The sequence below is a fragment of the Oryza sativa genome, chromosome 8 (genome assembly GCF_034140825.1).
Source record: "Oryza sativa Japonica Group chromosome 8, ASM3414082v1".
Classification (NCBI taxonomy): Eukaryota; Viridiplantae; Streptophyta; class Magnoliopsida; order Poales; family Poaceae; genus Oryza; species Oryza sativa.
Window position 1 is genome coordinate 2,280,144 of NC_089042.1, and position 21,468 is coordinate 2,301,611.

The 21,468-nt window shown below is 42.6% G+C and overlaps 3 protein-coding genes across 3 annotated transcripts; all 3 read right to left on the reverse strand.

Annotated features, from left to right (window-relative positions):
- Positions 1 to 651: 651 nt before the first annotated feature.
- LOC4344637 (tryptophan decarboxylase 1-like) lies at positions 652 to 2,729 on the reverse strand. The gene has a single exon (XM_015793282.3). The coding sequence runs from the start codon at positions 2,599 to 2,601 to the stop codon at positions 1,030 to 1,032; it is 1,572 nt and encodes a 523-aa protein (XP_015648768.1). The 5' UTR covers positions 2,602 to 2,729; the 3' UTR covers positions 652 to 1,029.
- A 9,839-nt stretch (positions 2,730 to 12,568) lies between these two features.
- LOC107277175 (uncharacterized) lies at positions 12,569 to 14,496 on the reverse strand. Its single transcript, XM_026020085.2, has 2 exons — positions 13,586 to 14,496; positions 12,569 to 13,375 (listed from the first exon to the last, which is right to left on the reverse strand). The coding sequence occupies exons 1-2, from the start codon at positions 13,832 to 13,834 to the stop codon at positions 12,704 to 12,706; spliced, it is 921 nt and encodes a 306-aa protein (XP_025875870.2). The 5' UTR covers positions 13,835 to 14,496; the 3' UTR covers positions 12,569 to 12,703.
- Positions 14,497 to 15,715: 1,219 nt separating this feature from the next.
- LOC4344638 (uncharacterized) lies at positions 15,716 to 17,347 on the reverse strand. Its single transcript, XM_026027500.2, has 2 exons — positions 16,986 to 17,347; positions 15,716 to 16,634 (listed from the first exon to the last, which is right to left on the reverse strand). Exons 1-2 carry the CDS (start codon positions 17,196 to 17,198, stop codon positions 15,960 to 15,962), a joined length of 888 nt encoding a protein of 295 aa, XP_025883285.1. The 5' UTR covers positions 17,199 to 17,347; the 3' UTR covers positions 15,716 to 15,959.
- Positions 17,348 to 21,468: the final 4,121 nt, after the last annotated feature.

Consider the following 21,468-nt stretch of genomic DNA (forward strand, 5'->3'; position numbering starts at 1 on the left):
TGATTTTTTTTACTAGCTAAAAAACTTTTGACAGGATTTTTTTTAAAAGAACTTTTCAACTTTGAAATATAACTATAAGATAATTGTAGTAAAATTAACGCCGTTGTGTCGCGTCGTAAGTTTAACTCCCTCACGTACGCCACACGTGTGCTCGATTTTTTTTTTAATTCTCCTCACGTACACGAATCTCAACACATCTCAATATGGATCGGACGATCAAAAATTCAAAAGTTTCTAACTCATGTTCTCCATTGATGGTAGAATAGTGTTATGTCTTTTTCCTTATTTGCTAGTCAATTAAACTTGCTAAATGAACAACATTATTAGACTAAACTTGCAGAAATTGAATTTAGATTACATAATATATTTTCCCATATTAATTAGTAAAATCTATACTAAATTATTTTTAATAAATTTAAGTAAGTTACTAGAATATTTGTCTTATCTGAACAGCATGATTGACATGCAAGTTGTCGAACATTGATTGGCAAGTGAAACTAAATATATGGCCCTATATCATCGACAATTTAAAATTTTCCGCTTCTCAACCATAAGTCCATAACTTAAATTCACACTTGTACAACTGTAAATGTATAGTGTTTTTTTTTTCAGGGAACAGTACATATATAGCTCAACACACCAACAACCAGCTTACTCAAAAGTTTGATATACAATTAAGGCCAAACAAATCACCTGTTCCTTTTTACCCGTACTACACATGACTTATGACATGTTTCTTGCTGGTATACAAGTAACAAAAAAGAAAAAGAACCTTACCCAAAAAAAAGAAGAAGATGAAAGCCCAACATTTATATGATGGACCATAGTAATTTTGAATGCACAGTATGAATATAATCACACACACACACTGCCTACGTGGAGAGAGTATTTATTATTCCACGCACCTCTCGTTGTCGCCATTAATTACTTCTACCAACTGCGACCAGTAAACAATTAATCAATCCATGTATCGAACGGACACGACACAGCAAATAACAGTGGCTTTACACTGTCGCCGTCGAGCTCGATCTACTTGTCTTCTCCGGCGTCGGCGACGATCTCGGTGGTCGTCTTCTTGATGAGCTCCCACGCGCTTCGCACGTGCCGCTCCTCCTGCAGCGACGACCCCACCGCGAAGCGCAGCACGAACCTGCCGCCGACCACCGTGTGCGCCACGTAAGCCTTTCCGGTCTTGTTCAGCCGCTCCATCAGCTCGCGGTTCGCCTTCTCGGCCTCCGCCTCGCCGGCGGCGATGGCGGCGCCGGATTTCCTCGGCCTGATCCTGAAGCAGACGAGCGCGAAGTTCCTCGGCACCACGACCTCGAACCGGTCGTCGCCGCGGACGAGGTCCTCGAACGTCTTGGCCATGGCGACGTCGCTCCGGATGTGCTCCTGCAGCTTGCCGGCGCCGTAGGTGCGCATGACCATCCAGAGCTTGAGCCCCCGGAAGCGGCGGCCGACGCCGACCTGCATGTCCTTGAGGTCGGTGACCTCGCCGGAGTCGCTGGCGTGGTTCTTGAGGTACTCCGGGTTGGTCTCGAGGGAGCCGGTGAGGCGGTGGGTGTCGCGGACGTAGAGGCAGGTGCAGTCGAGGCAGGTCATCAGCCACTTGTGGGGGCTCATGCTGATGGAGTCGACACGCTCCACGCCGTCGAGGTGGTGCCGGAACTCCGGGCAGATGCACGCGCTGCCGGCGTACGCCGCGTCGACGTGCACCCACGCCGCGAACCTCGCCGCGACGTCGGCCACGGCGCCCACCGGGTCGACGGCGTTGGACGACGTGGTTCCCACCGTGGCGCACACGTAGGTGGGCACCAGCCCGGCGTCGGCGTCGGCCTGCATCGCCTCCAGCAGCCTCGCCGGGTCGAGGCCGTAGTCGGTCTCGGCCCCGGTGGGGATCGACCGGATGTTCGCCGGATCGAACCCGGCGAGGCGGCACGCCTTGAAGAACGTGGAGTGCGTCTGGTCGGCGGCGTACACCGTCAGCCGCGTGATGCCCGCCACGCCATTGGACCCGCTCCGCCGCAGCGCGGCGTCGCGCGCGGCGACGAGCGTGACGAGCATCGCCTCGCTGGTGGTCCCCAGAATGACGCCCCCGCCGGTGCCGCGCCCACCGGCGACGGTGCGGTTCATGAAACTCGCCGGCAACCCGAGCAGCTGCGCGAGCCAATCCAGCGCGAGCACCTCCAGCTCGGTCGCCGCCGGCGCCGCCTGCCACGTGAATCCGACGGTGTTCATCGCCGACGCGATGAGCTCACCGGCGATCGCGGCGGCGCTATTCGTCGCCGGAAAGAACGCGAAGAAATTCGGGCTCGCCCAGTGGGTCATCCCGGGGACAACCGCCTCCCTGAGCTCCTTCATAGCAATATCGAACGGCGCCGACGACGACGGCGGCGCCGACTGCAGCAGCCGCAGGAGGTAGCCCGGCTCGACGCCAGGGAGCACCGGGAGCGACTCCACCGACTTGTAGTAGTCGTAGACGAAGTCGACGGCCTTGTGGAGGTAGGAGCGGACGTCGTCGGCGTCGAGCGGGCGGAAGGGCTCGACGTCGGCGGCGAACGCGGCGTAGGCGGCGGCCGGGTTGGCGTCCAAGCTCCCCATGTGTCAGTGGAGGATGACGGTGAAGCTAGCTTAGCTTTAGCTTAGTTGGTTAGTTCGAGATGTGGTTGAGCTGAGCTAAGCTAGCTGATGGAGTGGAGATGGTGGTGGGAGGTGGGAGGGGATAGATGGGGTTTATATAGCTGTGAAGGAGGAAGAGGAAGGGCGAGAAGCGGCGTGGCGAGGCGGGCGTTTAAGCGGTGAGAGCTGTGGTTGGTAAGTGAGAGGGAGAGGGAGAGAGGGGAGGATGTCATGGCGTGGGGCATGCATGTGTGCAGCACTGACGCGACAGATGTAACGTACAACAACCGGTGTGTTTGGTTCACGGTAAAATTGGAAGTTTAGGTGAAATTAGAACCATGTGATGGAAAAGTTGGAAGTTTATGTGTGCAGAAAAGTTTCGATGTAATGGAAAAGTTGAAAATTTGAAGAAAAATTTTGGAACTAAACTCGGCCGAACCACAGCGGCTCGTGGAGCTAGAAAATTTTTCGAATACGAATCTAAAATCGAATGTGACATATTCCAGTATTATGAATAAGTACGAATGCATGCTTAGATTCGTAGTACTAACTAGAATTAACTAGAATGTACTTGTTTGATTTTTTTATGGGATGGAGCGAGTACGACGTCGTGCGATTGGTGGGCTAATATATATTTTGAGTGAGTTTGTTTTGTACGCTCTTTTTTTTACGTTTTTCGCACGCACATTTTTAAACTATATTGAACAGTTTGATTTTTTTTAGCAAGTTCTATATGAAAAATGCTTGAAATAATCATACTAATTCGATAGCTTAGCACGTGGTAACTCTACATCAGCAATAATATGCTGATTCTATTAATAAGCATGTGCGACTAGAGATGGTTTTTGGAGTGAAATTAAGTAGGGGTGGGTTTTGTAACAAAATAACTTATAGATATTGGAATGCCAACCTCCAAGTGACTTATGTGGTGGTTTTTATAGTTTTCTATATATATTACTATTGTCCTAAATAGCTTCTATTAAGCAAAATCTATTCCCTGTGTATGTGTAATGTACGAACAATGTGTACTACAATTACTCCTCGCATCGCATGGATGCATCCCTTGATCAAGGTAGCGTGCATTGTGAAAAAAAAAACTTATCTAATTACAACACAAGTGCATGCATGTGCACCCTACATCTACTGCCATTAGATTAGTTTTTAAGACATCCGGCCAGTAGGCTAAATTAAGGTGCACAACTGCACATGCATATATGGCAAGTCAACATATGCATGTTCATATACGTACGTGTTCTAGACGTGTTGTACTTAACATATGCATGTGCTATTGTGTCCGTTTGATGAATGGTATAGTCTTTTTTTTTTTTTGGTTTTGAGAAAGGAATATATTGAAGTTGTTCATGGATTGGGGAGCATGCATAAGCATGTGTGAGATTAATTGCATGGATTCATGAGTGAATGACTGATCTGTCTGCCTTTGCAATGAAATCAATAGATAATCTGTCTACCTTTTTTTTAGTTTTTTTAATATGTTTCAGTTACCATGTTCAGGAAACGAGGCAATGGACCCTCAGGATATTAAAACGCCTGTATTTAGGGGACATCAATTCTCCATCATGGTCAACGGCGAAGATTCGATCAACCGCTACGGTAAAGCATTTCTCACTGCATAGGAAACAAGTGGCATATGTACATATGTACTGTGTACTGCTTGGTTGGTGAATGAAGTTAATTTAGATATATGGTCCCTTCGATCCCAAACATATGTTGCTCTATAGGAGTAGTAGTAACTCCTAAATATCATGTAAATTGTTTTTACTGTGTATGCATTTTTTGAACTATACACTCCCTCGGTTTCAGGTTATAATACTAAATTAGTTTCACCAAATCAATAATTGAATATATTTTCATAATAAATTTGTCATAGGTTGAAAATGTTACTACTTTTTTCCACAAACTTTATCAAACTTAAAGTAGTTTGACTTTGACCAAAGTCAAAATATCTTATAATCTGAAACAGAGAGAGTATTACTTTTCTATTTTCCCTAAATAAATGGTTCACATTAATGTATCAGATTGTAATAAGGTTATGTTTGGATAGAGGGAAAACAAAGCATGTGAATAAAAAATGTAGGAAAAGAAAACAGAATGTACCCTATATTAAAATTACAATATTACATGTCTAAAATGGATTAACTGGAAATCAAAAGAAAGTACATATATATATTGATTGCAGTGGTGAAAAATATGGATGGAGGGAAACATATCCTATATATGCACACATGTGGACACTTCGTGCGCCAACTAATTACAAATTAATGTCACCGGAAATTATAGAAGAAAATATATATACCTTCATTACTATTACATATTACACTTTATGATAGCTTAAAACTATCATAATTTTTTTATGGAAGTTCTTCCTTGGTTGCAGCATGTGAAACGTGTGCTTTATATATAATTAATTGATTTTCATTAAATTTCCATTTTGATCAATCTATATACTTGATCTCGGATTAGAAAAAACAACTAGTAGGACTGTAAACAACTGGCTCGTTGGTCGATCGCTACTCAAGCACAGCCACTAGAATAAGCAAAGCATCTTGGATCAAATATAATTTTTCCCTTGTGTTTAATTTGCTCAAGGAAAATGAACTGGTCACATCAAAGTATAAGTGGCACTCTACAGATAAATTCATGGATTAATTTCTTCTTCCAGAATAGGAGGACTTTTCCCACACTTTTGTTATTATGAAATCAGCATGAGAAGAGGCCAGGAAACGGTCAGGAATTGTTTTTCCTTTGGGTTAATCACTAGGGAGTTATTGTATGAAAATTGAGAGGCAAAAATTCATTCACGTGCGATCGTTAACTGTCAGGAAATAGTTTATGACAATAATGTCCTATTTAATTTCATTGTAATATATGGTTTACTCCTAAGTTAATTAATATGTTAATTTGTATTCTATCCGAAGAGCTGAACTTTTTGTGAAACTTAAATTACCAGCGTTTATGTATATTAGCTAGTTCATGCATATAGGATTCGTATAAACAGTATAAACATATAATGCACAGTTTCTATGTCTTGCCCTACTATACGAGAATGCGCGTGTAGATGACTATACGTACACCAACCTTTCAATTGTCAGTACTACAAAAAACATTTTAGCATGCATGTAAACAAAATAGATTTTTGCAGGTGGCCAATCAGACCGCCTACGACTTAAAAGTCTTAAAAAATAATACATTGTCATGAGCCGATAGCCAGCCACCTGCAAAAATTAATTTTGTGATGTTCGTGGGCGGGTAAGTCCTGCCATCCGCCTGTGTAAATATTTTCAGTGCTATAAAAATCCATAGTTGATGTCACTCCTTGGCCAGCAATGGCTTTCCGCTACCAATCACAGCCTAATCGATCCCCATCCAGTCCATAGAAATTCAGAAACATCAATTCCCATCACAGCCTCAATCAATCCCCATCCAACACATAGAAATTCCTATATCAATAGAGCATCACAATTTAGCCCATTCACAAATCTCCAATTGAATCCATTCACAAAATTTCCAAATGAATCAATCCACGGAACGCATAGTCAGCACCAGAACAACTAGGGGCAGAGAATGGAGGCAATAACAATACTGAACGGTGCTCACTGCCACCCTTAATTTGCTACCTCCAGCCGGCCGGCCTCCTCCCATCTAGCCCCCACCAAAGCTGTAGTCACCGTCGACACACCGTCCCTTTGCCCCTCGGTGGAGAGTGAGGGAGGGAGAGAGGGGGAGGTAGCTAAGAGAGAGTGATTGAGACATAGGCTGTGTGCCGCTGTAGCTCTCCTCAGCTGTACTGACATTAACACTGCTCCCACGTTAATTTTGCAAGCGAACCTCTTTATATTTACAAGCCACAACCTATAAAAATGAGGGTTTTTTTTTGTGGGCGGTCATATTTTTCCAGGAGAGATTGTCTAGATCGCTTGGAAAAACGAAATATAGGTGTTGGGAAAAAAATGTTCTCTAGTAGTGTGTGCTTGTTTTTGAGGAGGCTCTCACATACTTTTATATATACTCCTCCATCTTAAAATGTATGACATCATTTATTTTTCGTATAACGTTGATAATTATCATCTTATTCAAGAATTACATAAAAATTACTTACTTGTTGTGACCTTTTTATTATCTTTCTTATCTTAACTTATGCTTTTACTGCTAAACTTTTAAATAAGATGAATGGTTAAACATTATATAAAAAGTTAAGAGTGTCATATATTTTAAGACGAAGGAAGTATATACTCCGGATATACTAGAGAGAGCTACCGATCGAGAGATCGATGAGAAGATCAGATATAGGAGGACTAACGAAACCGGAGGCATCAGAAGTTCAAAACATGGCGCGTTCCCATGGGTCGTCCGTCCTACGTATATATATTTCAGTCAGTTAATTTTTTTACATGTTTGATTTGCAGCGGCCAGCAGCAGCAGAAGATGCACGAAACCTGGTGAGAAATCTCTCTGAAAGTCCAAAGTCTTCACCTACCAACAACACTGATTCAGCTGCATGACTCGACTTGCAGTGCAACGTAAGATATCGAGCGAATCAACAGATCGACAGGTTGACTGCCTGACTGACTCAGAGAAAGGAGAAGATCAGTTTTACCATGGTTATAATCTATAATTAACCAATTAATCCACTAGTTAATTAACCTAGTCATTATCGATCATATCACGCGTGGTGCACACGTACACATACCTCAATAGCAAGAAAACCAAGCTAAAGCTACCCCTCCATTTGAAAAATATTTTTCAAGCAATTTATGCTAGCTTGATCTTAACCAAATTAAGAAGCACTTCCAAATGTAATTAGTTATAATACAATTAGAAATGAAACTTATGCACATTTATATATATAGACACATGACAACAAATATTTGAATGGTATATATGTAAACGTAATTCAACTTAATTAATTATCGAATTTCTGCCTGGGTTTGAGTCCCAAACTCGATCGATACGGTGTCTGCTCGTGCTAGATGATCGAGTCTACGCCTTCAATCTTATTTAGACGTGTGTTAGGTGTGTGTGAAATGTTAAAATATAATTCAACTTAATTAATTCATGTACATACAACTAAATTGATGGCATACTAGACGGCTTACAAGTTATTAACTAATTTACAGTTTTTACCATTGAATTGATCAAGCAACGATCGGTTCTACGTACTGTACTACATATATTTACAGATGAATGCATATAAAGGAAACCACTGTAACTTTAGGTGAATGTGAACTATCTAGTCCAATATTGACCTAGTTAATCTCATTTATTTATTTGCTGATCCCAAGCTAGGGCATATACTTGTCACACAAGAATATAACCCTTATTGAGGTATCACACACACAAGTTCATGCATACTACTCTGTTAAAAAGAAAAAAAAGAGACAAATCCTAGCTACGAATCTGGACACACATATGTCCAAGTTCATAGGTAGGATTACGTTTTTTTTTTGGATGAAAGGGGTATGCATCTGGGACAACGTTGCCCTTTTTTTTAAAAAAAAAAGAGAGGAAGTTTTCAAAAAAATAGGACAACGTTGGCACAGTTGCGGCGTTTGACTCTTTTGACATGGGACATAAGTATATAGATGCATAAGGCCAAATCGTTCTCATATTATTTATCTCTTGGTGTACTGTTACCACAATTCCTAATAAGAATCTGATCTTGCGTGAGTAGCTGGTCAAAGGCTTAGATTTGATGGAGAAGTGTACAATTAGTACTACCACATCTTAGAGGAATGAACTGTACTTTCTGTCATTTTTTTCTTGCTATGAGAAGTGAAATGGTCTACGGTAATAACTTATGTTCAATTCCATTGAAAAATTTCTTAGCACGCATGCATGCCGGCTAGAGCTAGAGATTTCCTGGTAGTTGCAACTTGAAAGCATATGCCCCGAATTGCAGGACACTCGTGCTCTTGGAAACCGTCTGCTAGCTAGTGTATGCGGCGTGTCAACAAATGCATATACTCTTGATCAAAGAGTGTATTGACTAATTGACTTATGCACATGTCCCGATGTGTTTTGAAGACCATGTCGATATTCTCTAGACATTGTTTTTTTTATTTAAAACTGTTGCTACTAGCTAGAGGGGGTATATATGTGTGTGAGTTTCTCCAAGAAAACATGTTTGATTTTTCTTTTCTTTGTTCAGAAAAAAAATCTTGTATATATATGGCCATTATCGATTATTAGCAGCTAGTGCAGTTATTTGCTGATATATAGAAAGATAGTGACAGATGAATGACTAAAAGCTAGTATGTCTAGTATATAGCAGCTTGTTTGTGTTCTAGTTGGCTAGGTAGTGATAGGATATGTTCCAAACATATGGATGCGACTACATACATCTTTTGACAAGTAACTGCTATTTAGTCCACATTTTACATGACCAGAAGTATGTCATTTAGTAATATTAGGTTGAGTTTGGCATGCAGCTAAGTGCTTAGATACTACTTCTCACAGAACTATATTGTCTGCTCTTGTATATTGTTCCTACACGAGTATTGCATGCTTCAATTCAGTGTTCAATAGCCTGTTCATTTGTCTGCTATATATCACGTGCATTGTCATATTAGCACTAATATATTTCTTTCCCATGGATCGAACTTAATGTTTACAAAAGCAATTTTACTTCCTTTTCTCTTCTAAAAATGATTAACATTAACTCATGATTCTATTTTAAAATAGTCAATTTACCGGCAGACTTTATGGTAACAATATTTTGTTGATTTTTTTTTTCAGATAGACTACTGCCTTCTATTTGATGTTGTGATGTAATGTTTCCTTAACTAAACTCATCAACAATATGATTTCGCTGAAGATATATATGGTCATGACTATAGTAAATCGATCACTTAAATAATCAACGTTGATCTCTGGACCTGTTTGGTTTAGTATGGTAGTCAAAAGTGATTTACAGAGAACCAGTTCAAAGAAACCGTGATCGAGACCAGCGTGTGGACAGAACGTATTATTAGATCGATCTTAGATTTGCAAGAGTTATTATTAACTAATAACAAGATGGTGAAAGTAGTTTACATTAAGGACTGAATAAATTTAGACCTTATAAAATGCATGTGTAGAAACATCATCAGCCAGCTAACCTAATAAATACTCGCCTCTCTAAAATATAGATACTTCTTGAACTTAAAAATTTGTTTCAAAATATTTCGAAACTGTTACATGCCTGACTAACCACACCCCTCATTTAATATTCGCCAAATTTAAACAATAAAAATATTTTCAATGTTTGAACTCTTGAAAAGCAAAAAAAAATATTGATACTTGAGAAATTGTCATTAATTAATTATATACTCCCTAGAAACGGTTGGCTTAGTTAATTAATTAATTCGTGTCACGTCACGGACAGCGACAAACCGATCAAAATCACCACAATTTCGAGTCGAGACAGCTTTCAAAATATATTATATAACTCCACGTGAACCAATTAATAATTGACAGCGTCGAATTTTGTCTTGCAGTCGCAATCAAATTAGAAATTGTTTTTTTTGTTGACTCATCTCTATGGCCTTGTTCAACAGATAAGTTAACCAAATATACGTGTTTAATTAGCTTTCAGGGGTTAATGACCGATTTGACTGGCTGCATCTGTACGACCTTACAAAACTAGAAAACGTCCAGATGCATCCGTCTACTAGTATTTATACAAGCCCTTGGACTCAGTTAGCTAATTCAATGTTAATTAATACTAGATGTTTGTATTTCTGCTAAATTATGCCATCACCAAAATTGACTACTCCATCTCATTGGCGACAGAGTAGAACTTAAATTTCCTGACGGTTGGAATGCATGCTGTCATGAATTGTTTAATCAGTTATGTAAATTTAGATATCGTCATTTTATACACAGTAGATGAATTAAACATTAAAAAATTAAGCTGAACAAAAGCGTTGACATATGGAGTGCGTAGTTGTTGATTCAAGCTTGTCACGGATTATATATTCCTGACTAATCGAAGCGTGAATATAATACTGTTGCTAATTGAAGTTTCAACGGCGAGAGTATATGGTAAGATTAATTTTTTTATGCATGCCTCCTCTTCGACCAGGGAGAGGGGAGGTGCTCGTCGATCGATGAGACCAAGGTGTCGAGGAAGCAGCAGCCACTACTACAAAAACACACATACAAATTGGCACAATAGATGCTGGAAGAGCTAAAACCGATACCTATAGTGTTTTCCCCACCTCCACAGGCTGGAAATACAAACAATCGACACCTTTAAGTAATTATAAGTGAACCGGCACCTATCCAGCAAGCCGAGCCGATCGAGAAAGAAAAGCCGGGGGCGCGACCGATCAAGGGGATAAACACGTCCTTATATCTTTTTCATCTGCTCTTCTTGGCGACTTAGCATCGAAGACGCTGTTGACGAGCCATGCTGCATCACTGTCGTCACGCGCACTCCTCAACCTCGCTTGTCGCTATTGCTCTGCTGGCCGCTGCCCTGCTTCTCCAAGGTTGTTTCAAAAAGAAGGCGGAGAAGAGAGAATGAGTTAGGATAGAGGGAAGAAGAGAAAGAAGATGACATGTGGGCCTCATTTTATTTTTTTATTTTTTTAATAAGAGGGCTGCCACGTGGATGGTAGCCAAATCAGTCGAGGAAGGGAGCCAGGATGAGTAAAATAACTTCTCGAACAGGCTGGTGAAGGGATCGAAAGGAGAAATTGTGAGTAAAAGGCTCCCAAATCGATTGAGATTTCCATTACCAAATCGAAGCTTCTATTGCTACTTAAGACAGACACTTAATTAGGTGTGATTTTTTCTTCTTGTGTTGCAACAGATTTTCTTATAGATCATAAAAAAGCCACTTTATATTGTAGTAAGTCAATAGGCTCATAACAAATAAATATCACTGTTTAAATATTGTCCACTATTTGGATCCACTCTGGATGGCTAAGGTTATAAATACCAATTAATCGAGAGATCAATAAACTGGTAAACAGTAGGTACGTAAAGTTGATTACTACTTACTCTCGAACTAATATATGGATTCAAGATTTTGATTGAAAAAACAATTACATGAAACTGACTTGATACCATTGCCAACTGATTTTAATATAATTAAAATGTTTTTTTATTATACTACTTCTTTTAACATACCCAGATTCAACAACCGAATCTACCTTCCTTCTCCCGTCCTCTGATCAAACCCTAGCCAAATTCACTATCGTGCAGCGATTGGGGAACCCAGCAAAGCTAATGACCGAGATCTTCGACCTTAATTAAGTTCACCTCCAAGTTGCTCAATGTGCGAGGAGATCGAAGAGCACTCAAGGTGAAGAAGGCGATCGAGAAGGGAAACGAGTTAAATAATTTCTTTGGATTTAAAGAATATAATTCGTTTGAATTAAATATTTTAAAAAAGTTTTCAGGTGGGGTCGACAGATAAAAACTCATATCCTTAATTCTCTCAACACATTCATTCTTTTAAGTTTTAACCTCATATATCTTCGGTCCTATATAGATCTCTACTCACTGAGCTGCACGGCGAGCGGCGGCGTGAATGCCCACTTGTATCTCTACTCTAGCAACGAATTAAGCAGCAAAATATAAACCTTGCGATGAAGACGACCTCTCACGCAGATGGCATTCTATTTCCTTGACTTCTCTGCTCTGGCAATGGATTGATGTGATTTTTGTTATTCCTTTTCTGGGATTATTGGTCAGTGTACTTCTGATACTTGTATAAGGCAGTGATGATTACCTGATTGGTTTTTTAATTGATATTTTATCTTTTTATTTGTCAGTTGTGCGCGATTAGGATTTTGGATCGATCTCCGATCTCTGAGGGCGCTGCTCGGTCAGACTTATGGACAAAAAAAAATGAAAAGTTACTAAATTTTAAATAGTCATTAAGATAAGATAAGATAACATGCGGACTTGTATAAGGCAGGCAACATTAAGGCAGAGAATTACCAATCTGACTTGTATAATATCAGCCACAATCTTACAAAAGCTGCATCAACCATACTAACAATATATATATAGAACCAGTTCATGTGTTTCACAACGTTTGTTATGACCATCCGATGCCTGACATGCAAACTTTCTGCTACATTACCGAATCAGCATAAACAGGCTTCCTTGAAATGAGCGACCAAGCTACACTAACTCCAAGCTTACAGAAGCCCATGTCTAGCTCACCATTGCTTAAACCGGCTTTCAATGCTGTGAAAACCATCTCTGCTTCCACAACACTGTCATCAACTTTCCATGCCCTGACATGAACTTTCAGCTCGCCCTTATCTTCAACAGAAACAACACACCGTGAAAGCACAATCTTGCCATCATCACCAGTAACAACTACTTTCTGATCACCTCTAGAATCAAGCAGGAGAATTCTCTCATCATCAACACTGGCAATGTTCTTTTCACGGGCCAAATCCTTCCAACGAACACCAGTGGTAAAGGCAGCAAATTGACCATGAAAACCATCAGGCCATGACCCACAAATGACTCGCACGAATATTGTGGCCTCCACAGATGACACGATGTAGCCAAGTCTGAACTCCAGTGTGCTTAGCTTGCTTGTGTAAGAACCAGAATTAAGCAGCATACGTGAATAACGCTTACCATGACATAAGAGTGGCACAGCTAGGTAGCTCAAGTGTTTGTCCTCAGATTCAGTTGTACCCTTCACTTTCAGTTCAACATCGATGATCACAGGTTCCGGCATTGACAACACAATAGCACGGGTAAAAGAAGTAGTAAATTTCGTTCCTACAAATCATGAAACTGGAGTAAAAGAAGGCATAAACATGAGCAGCATAATCCGTACTACAGAAATCACATGAGCATAAAGGCCATGGTAATTTTCAGGAAGCAATTAATTATATCAGATCACCATGCATATAACATCTTCATGATATATAGCTGTGTTAAGCAGCACAGAAGGAGGCAATTAAACAGATCAATGGAATGTTAAGTAAAAAAGAGGCCAGAAATTAACCTGTTCAGTGAGGGTTTGGCAGTTGTCCCTTGTGCGGTGGAAGAGAACATTGCGATTACGATCAACACTATCGCGCATGGTAACTATACCAAACACATCAAGCGGCCACTGTAAGCCCCCACTTGTCGCTGCAACCTTGACAGAGAAGATCTGTAGAGCATCCAAGGCATAGGCAGTGAAATTATCTAGCGCAGGCTTATGAGTAAAACGCATTGGGGGGGATCCTTGCTGCATGTTCGAAGTTGTATAAGAATATATTGAAGTGAGTTAAAGATCAAATCCAATTGCAGCAGCAGCAGCAGCAGCAGCAGTAACAACACTAGTGAATATAACTAACTAGCAAGTCCATGCACTACTAGAAAACAAACAATTAATAGTATTCTGGACAGACACTTGAAATTTTATAGTTTGATTTTGATGTTGATTTTTGTGGTTTTTCATCATGGTTTATTTTTTAGAGCCAAAATTTGAATTTTGTGGGTTTTCTTTCGTGGTTTATTCTATAGTACTCCATCTGTTTCTAAATATTTGATACCGTTGACTTTTTAGCACATGTTTGACCGTTCGTCTTATTAAAAACTTTTATGAAATATGTGAAACTATATATATACATATAAGTATATATAACAATAAATCAAATAATAGGAAAAGAATCAATAATTACTTAAAATTTTTTAATAAGACGAACGGTCAAACATATTTAAAAAAAGTTAATGGCGTCAAATATTTAGAAGCAGAGGAAGTATTTGCTAGATAAGCGTATGCATAAGAGAATCAACAGACATGGAGAGAACACAATTCATGGTCTGGATATATCTTGTAGCACCAAGCCACCAATTGTATGGTGACACAAAATATTACTTAATTTGAATGAGACTAGCTAGTTTACTTAGGAAGGAGGGAGGAGATGAATATGATTAATGGAATGGAAAACAAATGAACTCACTCACTGGCGTCTTGGAATGAACCATGATGAGCGGAATGCACATCGTTCCAGAATTTGCGATACTGGATAGCCTCCCAGTTGGATTCATCCTCGTCCTGCGACCGCATCGTCTCTAGGTATGCCTTGTCCTGCTCCTCGATGCTCTTCCTCACCCTCGCCTCCCACTCCTCCGCGGTTTCCATCCTCTTCCTGGGTCTCGACGCCTTCGATGCGGCGTACTCCTCCGCGGTCTTGCCGATGGATTCGGGAATCCCTCGCTCTTCTCGATGTCGGCCATGGTCCAAACCCTCTCCACCACCGGCGGCGGCTTGGGCTCTTGCTTCTCCTCCTCCTCTAGGTCGGCTTCTTCTTCCTCGTCGGGTTGGGGCTTGCTCGTCGTCGTAGGCGATTCCGCCTCCGTGTCCATCTCCATCTCGTGAGGGCGAAGCTTCGGAAACCCTAGCTCTGTTCCGCCGCCCGCCGCTGCTCTTTTTTTTTTTGTTTTTTTTTTTTTTGAGAATAAAAGTCGGTAATTTTCATTCAGGAGTAGGTCAGATTTACATGCACATGGAGGGTTAGCAGCCCACACATGAGGCCCAAACCGACTGGGTCGTGTATGATGCGAGTCGGCCCAAACTGATTAAGCCTAGCCCACGCTGCGCAGCCCAAAGGAGAAAAATTGGCCCACCGTTGGTAACGCAACCGGCTGTAGAATAAGTTTATCTGAGGTCTCTTTAACTTGTCAACGAATCCGGTTTTCATCATTCAACCAGAAAAATACATCAGGTCCCTTCACTCTCAAAACCGATACAAAATAAGTCCTAGTTCTCACGATGGCCACAGTGGTCGCGGCGGCGGAGGAGGATCGCCGCGACGCCGGAGCTCCGGGGTCAGCTCAACAGAGGGGAGTCTAAAATGGGGGAGCTGTATACTAGCGAGGGGCTAATGCAAAATGGTGGTTTGGAACTCAGGTGATACATACATTATATCCAAAACTATAGGTAACACTACCCTGGTCAAGTTTAAAACACCGGCAACTTCCATTAACAAACGAGCGTCCACTACTAATTCATCCACAGCGGCAGGCATAAGATGTTCTGTTGCTAGTAACAGAGTTCAATCATCGGTGACAATCCACACACAACAATCTCAATATTCCAAGTTGAACACAGGCTTTAGGCCTACCGATGGGGCTTTTTAGTAACACAACATCAATAATTAGAATAATGGTATGGTCTGATATTAAAAGTTTTAACAATTAAGCTAAAGCTAAGACACTAATTCCGTGACTTTAAATAACACATCCATATATATGCAGTATAATTGTAATATCGGCCACAAATCTTACAAAAGCTGCATCAACCATGCTAACAATTAATCACCAGTTCACGTTTCACAACCATTCCGATGCCTGACCATGCATATTTTCCAGTACTACAGAACCGATTTAGCAAGAACTGGATTCTCCGAAATGAGCGACCAAGCTACACTAACTTCAAGCAGACAGAAGCCAATGTCTAGCTCACCATTGCTCAAGCCAGCTTCTAATGGTGTGAAAACCTTCACTTGTTCCACGACATTGTTATGATCAACGAGCTCCCATGCCCTGACAAGAACCTTCAGCTTTCCAACCTTCTCAACAGAAACAACACGCCGTGAAAGCTCAATCGTGCCATCACCACTGACAGTTACTACGTTCTGATCACCTCTAGAATCAAGCAGGACTATTTTCTCAAGTTCAATTCCAGCTAGGATGTCTTCAGAGGCCAAATGCCTGAATCTGACACCAGTGGTATATGCAGCAAACTGACCATGAAAACCATCAGGCCATGACCCACGAATGACACGCACAGATATTGTGGCCTCCACAGATGACACGATGTAGCCAAGTCTGAACTCCAGTGTGCTTAGCTTGCTTGTGTAAGAACCAGATTTAAGCACGTGTGAGTAATACTTACCAGCACATAAGAGTGGCACAGCTAGTAAGCTCAAGCGCTTGTCCTCAGATTCAGTGGTGCCCTTCACTTTCATTTCAACATCGATGATCAGAGGATCCGGCATTGACAACACAACAGCACGGGTGGGCCCTACCAGCACTAAATTTCGTTCCTGCATTGTATGGAATTAATGCCACAAATGAATAATCATGGAACTGGAGTAAAAGAAGACACTAATATGAGCAGCATAATAAACAGAAATCACACGTAGCATAAAGGACATGGTAATTTTCAGGAAGCAATTATATCTGATCACCATGCGTAACAGGCTATTTTCCAGAGTGTCAATAAATGAGGCCATTGACAGAATTGAAAACGACAAGGAGAAACTGTAGGTACAAAGACTGCATGTTATATGCATGCTTGCACGGTTATGAAATTAAATTAGGAAGGGCGGACAGCTGCATGTTGGAGGTAATTAAACAGATCAATGGAATGTTAAGTAAAGAAAAAGGTCAGAAACCTGTTCAGTGAGGGTTTGGCAGTTGTCCCTTGTGCGGTGGAAGACAACATTGCGATTACGATCAACACTGTCACGGATGGAAACTATACCGAACACATCAAGCGGCCACTGTAAACCTCCACTCGTCGCTGCTACCTTGACAGAGAAGATCTGTAGAGTATCCAAGGCACTGGCAGAGTAGTAACCCAGCGCAGGCTTATGAGTGAAATGCATTGGGGGATCCTTGCTGCACGCACCGAGTTGTATAAGAATTGAAATGAGTTAAAAGATTGAATTAATCCAATTGCAGCAGTAGCAGCAGCAATAGCAATAACAAAAGTAGTGAACATAACTAACAACAACAAGTCCATGTACTAGTAGAAAACAAACAATTAACAGTATTCCGGATCCGGACAGACAACCCCACCGCTTCCTTATGTCTATAAACCATTTGAATTTTTAGAATTTAATTCTGATATTGATTACGTGGTTCTTCATCGTAGTTTATTTTATACTCCATCCGTCCCAAAATATAAGCATTTTTAGCTTCCAATCTAGACAACTGTTTGTCTAGATTCATAGCCAAAAATTACTATATTTTGTGACGGAGTTAGTAGCCAAAAATTAAAGTTCAATATTTAATTTGGATTTTGAAATTGTTTTTTTTTCATCGTAGTAATTGCTTGATAAGCATAAACATAAACAGCGAAACGTTGCACATCACATGAAGAGAAAACAATTCATGATAAGCATATACTCTCTTCGTCTAAGAAAAAACTTAACGTAGAAGTAGGAGGACGAATTTGAACTCCTACGAGAGTCACATCCTCTTCTAGGTTGAATTTTTTCTCAATGGAAAAACGAAAAAACCTCACTGACTTCCTCGAATGAACCACGGCTGCCGGACCATGTATCGTTCCAGGAATTGCGATACGCGATATAGTCCCAGTTGGATTCATCGTCGTCCTGCGACCGCATCATCTCTTCGTATGCTTTGTCCTGCTCCTCGATGTTCTTCCTCACCCTCGCCTCCCACTCCTCCGCGGTCTCTATCCTCCTGGGTCTCGACGCGAAGGCCGCCTTCGATGCGGCGTACTCCTCCGCGGTCTTGCCGATGAATCTCAGGAATCCCTCGCTCTTCTCGAAGTCGGCGCTGGTCCAAACCCTCTGCACCGACGCCGGCTTGGGCTCTTGTTTCTCCTCCTCCTCTAGCTCGGCTTCTTCTTCTTCGTCCTCGTCGTCGTCGGCCTGGAGCCGCCGCTTCCCGAGCACCCTTCCTCGACTCCGCCGCCGCGCCGTCGCCCCCGACGACGAAACCTTACCAGTCGCCGCCATCTTGCCATCGCTCTTCCGGTCAACCTCCGCCATCTCCATCTCGCCGGCCACCGCAACGCTCACAACCTCACCTGGGGTCTGGGTGGTGCTCGCCGCCGGCGAGCTTCGAAAACCCTATATGATGCGACCGCGTGCTTAAAAGTCGGCCCAGCCACGGTGCGAAGCCCAAAGGTGAACGTTGGGCCCAAAGCTGCTCACCGGATGTTGGGCCCACCGAGCAATTAAACCTCTGGAACAGAAAAAAGTTATTCCTAAGGGTAAATTTGATAACGCCATTTATAAATTTGTCATGTGAAAAAAAATCCCATCACTGTTCATTAAATCTGCTGAAACTCAAATTGTGCCATTGCCATCAGGATTTCTGTCAACACCTCCGTATTGAGGAGAGAAAAATGAAAATATTGCACTTTCATCCACATTATCTCCTTCCTCTCTCCTCCCTTATTATCTGAAGAAGCATCCCAACAACTAATCCAAATTTGATCCTCCATATGCCTATATAGATGGTAAAAAAAAAACCCTCCTTCATATTCCTTCCCACTTCAACTGATCATCCATATTATATTCTCCATATCACACCTTTCTATATTTTAGTAATATTTACCAACTACCGTGCACTTATATTATATTTGAACGACTATATTTCATATTTTATCTCCTTTTCTCTGTTATTCTCTATCTTCTATGCTCTTTTCTCTAATACAAGTCTGCAGAGCAGTCGAGGTGGCCCGTAGGAGCAGAGGTGCGCAGACAGCGACGACGGATGCTGAGGTGGGCAGGCGGCGCAAGCGGCCGACGGGCGTGGAAGTGGCCAAGATGGCCGGCGGGAGCGGAGCCGCATAGGCAAAGGCGGTGGATGCTAAGGCGGGTGGGCGGGGAAGCGGCGGCGGTGAGCGACGGGCGTGGGTGTCGCGCAGGAGACAACGCCGGATGCTGAGGTGGGTAGGCGGCGCATGTGGGTGGTGGGATCGGAAGTGGCAGCGATGACGACAGCCGGTAGGCGCGGCAGCGACATCGGCGGCCGGTGGGCGACGATGACGATGGAGGGGAGGTTGATCCAGAACTTCGGATGGGGACGAGAGCGCGGACGTTGAGATATGGCGTTGATGAGAGAGAATCACTATATTTGGCCGAACTCTCTTCGATTTGGCGTATCGTCTATTTTTGGAGGCCTCGATGCCATATCTACTGGAGCACCGTTTTCTCCTCCAGTGCGCTATGTTTTGGATGGAGTACCGGATGAGGGGTCCGCTGGGGATGCTCTTAGGCGGCACACATGAGGGGGTGGCTTCAATCCAACTTTGAACTAGAAAGAAGAGCACCGACACACTGGGTGATGACTCTTAGAATCCTGTGTCGATCGTGCATGCTCGAATTCATTGCCGGTAACCTAGCCTCTTGTCATGATAGCCTCGATGAGATGATCCGCTCTCTACTCATCAGGAATGCCGAAGAAGATGACAATATTCTTCGGTGAGATATGGATGGAATGGGTTTAGGAAGAAGATAACAAAAATCTTGGCGACAATGGTATGGTTATACAACTTTACAAAATTCTAGTAGCATGCAGTAGGTTTTACGAATAGTTATGATATTTTTTTAATATGATAAATTTGTAATGGCATGGCCAAATTTGCATAATTTTAAAGTAACCAAAGTTATATTCCCTCAAAAAATTTTATCTCTGATGAGGACTTAGGAGTAAGCATGCATTAAAATAATGTATTCATATTGACGGGACCGACCGAGGATCGCTGTAATTTTGAATCTATGTGGCGACCACTGGTGATCTGGCAACAATTACTAGTCGGCATATCTTAGAAGTTTACTACTACTCCTTAAAGTCTTAAAATTTTGATGAAATAATTATGCAACTGTCGAATATTTATGACTGAAGTATTTATATTGGATATAACGTGAGAATACTTTTGTTTAATTTGTTTAACATCCCTTATTCCAAAATATTAGAAATCTTCTGCTCTAAATTATATAAAATCATACAACTTAAATCCTGTGGTAGTATCAGCAGCTGGTTTAGCTGGCGCCACATCCTAGTAAAAAAATTATGGTGGGGCCTAATGTCAACACCATGCACACGAGGTCAACGGGAGGGGGCGTTGGCTCGTCGTCTTTGTCAGAAACGGACGGCAGCTCGTCGACGATGATGCCGCCACCACCCGAGTTCGACGCGGGGAACGGCATGAATGCCAGTGCCGAGGTAGATGGAGTAGGAGGTTCTGGAGCTGGCGCCGATGCCCTCTCCACTGGCGCTGACAACCATGACGCCGTCAACCTCGGCTCGGCGAGACGTTAGGCATGCATGCGGGTCGACACCAGTCGCGGTCATAGCCTCACCGTCCATCATCTTCTTCATCTTCACCCGCGGACCAACTCGAAGAGGCCAACTAAGAACATCGATTCCTGCATCACCAATCCACACAAGCTTTGCAGCTTCCTGGAGAGGGGAGGGAGATCTCCTCTCTTCTCTTGTTCTGTTTCTTGGACTGGTCCACTGTTTTTGGGTGGCAGTGCCATTGATCTGGTGAATATGCAGAGGCTGGTCTCTTGATCTGATGATGGCGAGCACGACATCGACGACGACCGCGGTGAGCGGCGCGTGCACGAGGGTCAATACCTGCGGACAGAGGCGGTCAAGTGTGGTGCGGTGCGATGGCAGCGGGGGCGTTCGCCGCCGCTTTCACCGTGAAGACTCGGGTGGGGTTGGTGGTGGCTGTGTGTAGCCGTGCACAAGGCGTGGTTCCGGGTGCGAAAAAGAGAAGAGGAACATGTGAGTCCCACCATATATTATTTATTGTTTTTTATGTTAGCTGATTAGGATGCCACGTCAGCTAAACCAGCTATCGATACTTTCATGGGTGGGTCCTATGTTGCACGGTTGGTTTTGTATAGTTCAGGGATGTCAATTAAACAAAACTCGACTACAGTTGAGGGACAGAAAGTGGACTTCTTCCCGACTTGTAGATGACCACTCATGGTCCACCGACTTAAGTTGGTTGGGCCTTGGCACTGTTTTTTGGGCCTAACCGGACCGGGCACAGACTCATTGCTTATCTATCTACCCCTAATCATCCGACTTGCACCGGCGGCAGAAGAGGCGGAGCGGAGGGGATCTAGGGTTTCCGAGGGTCGCCGGCGGCGAGGACCACCA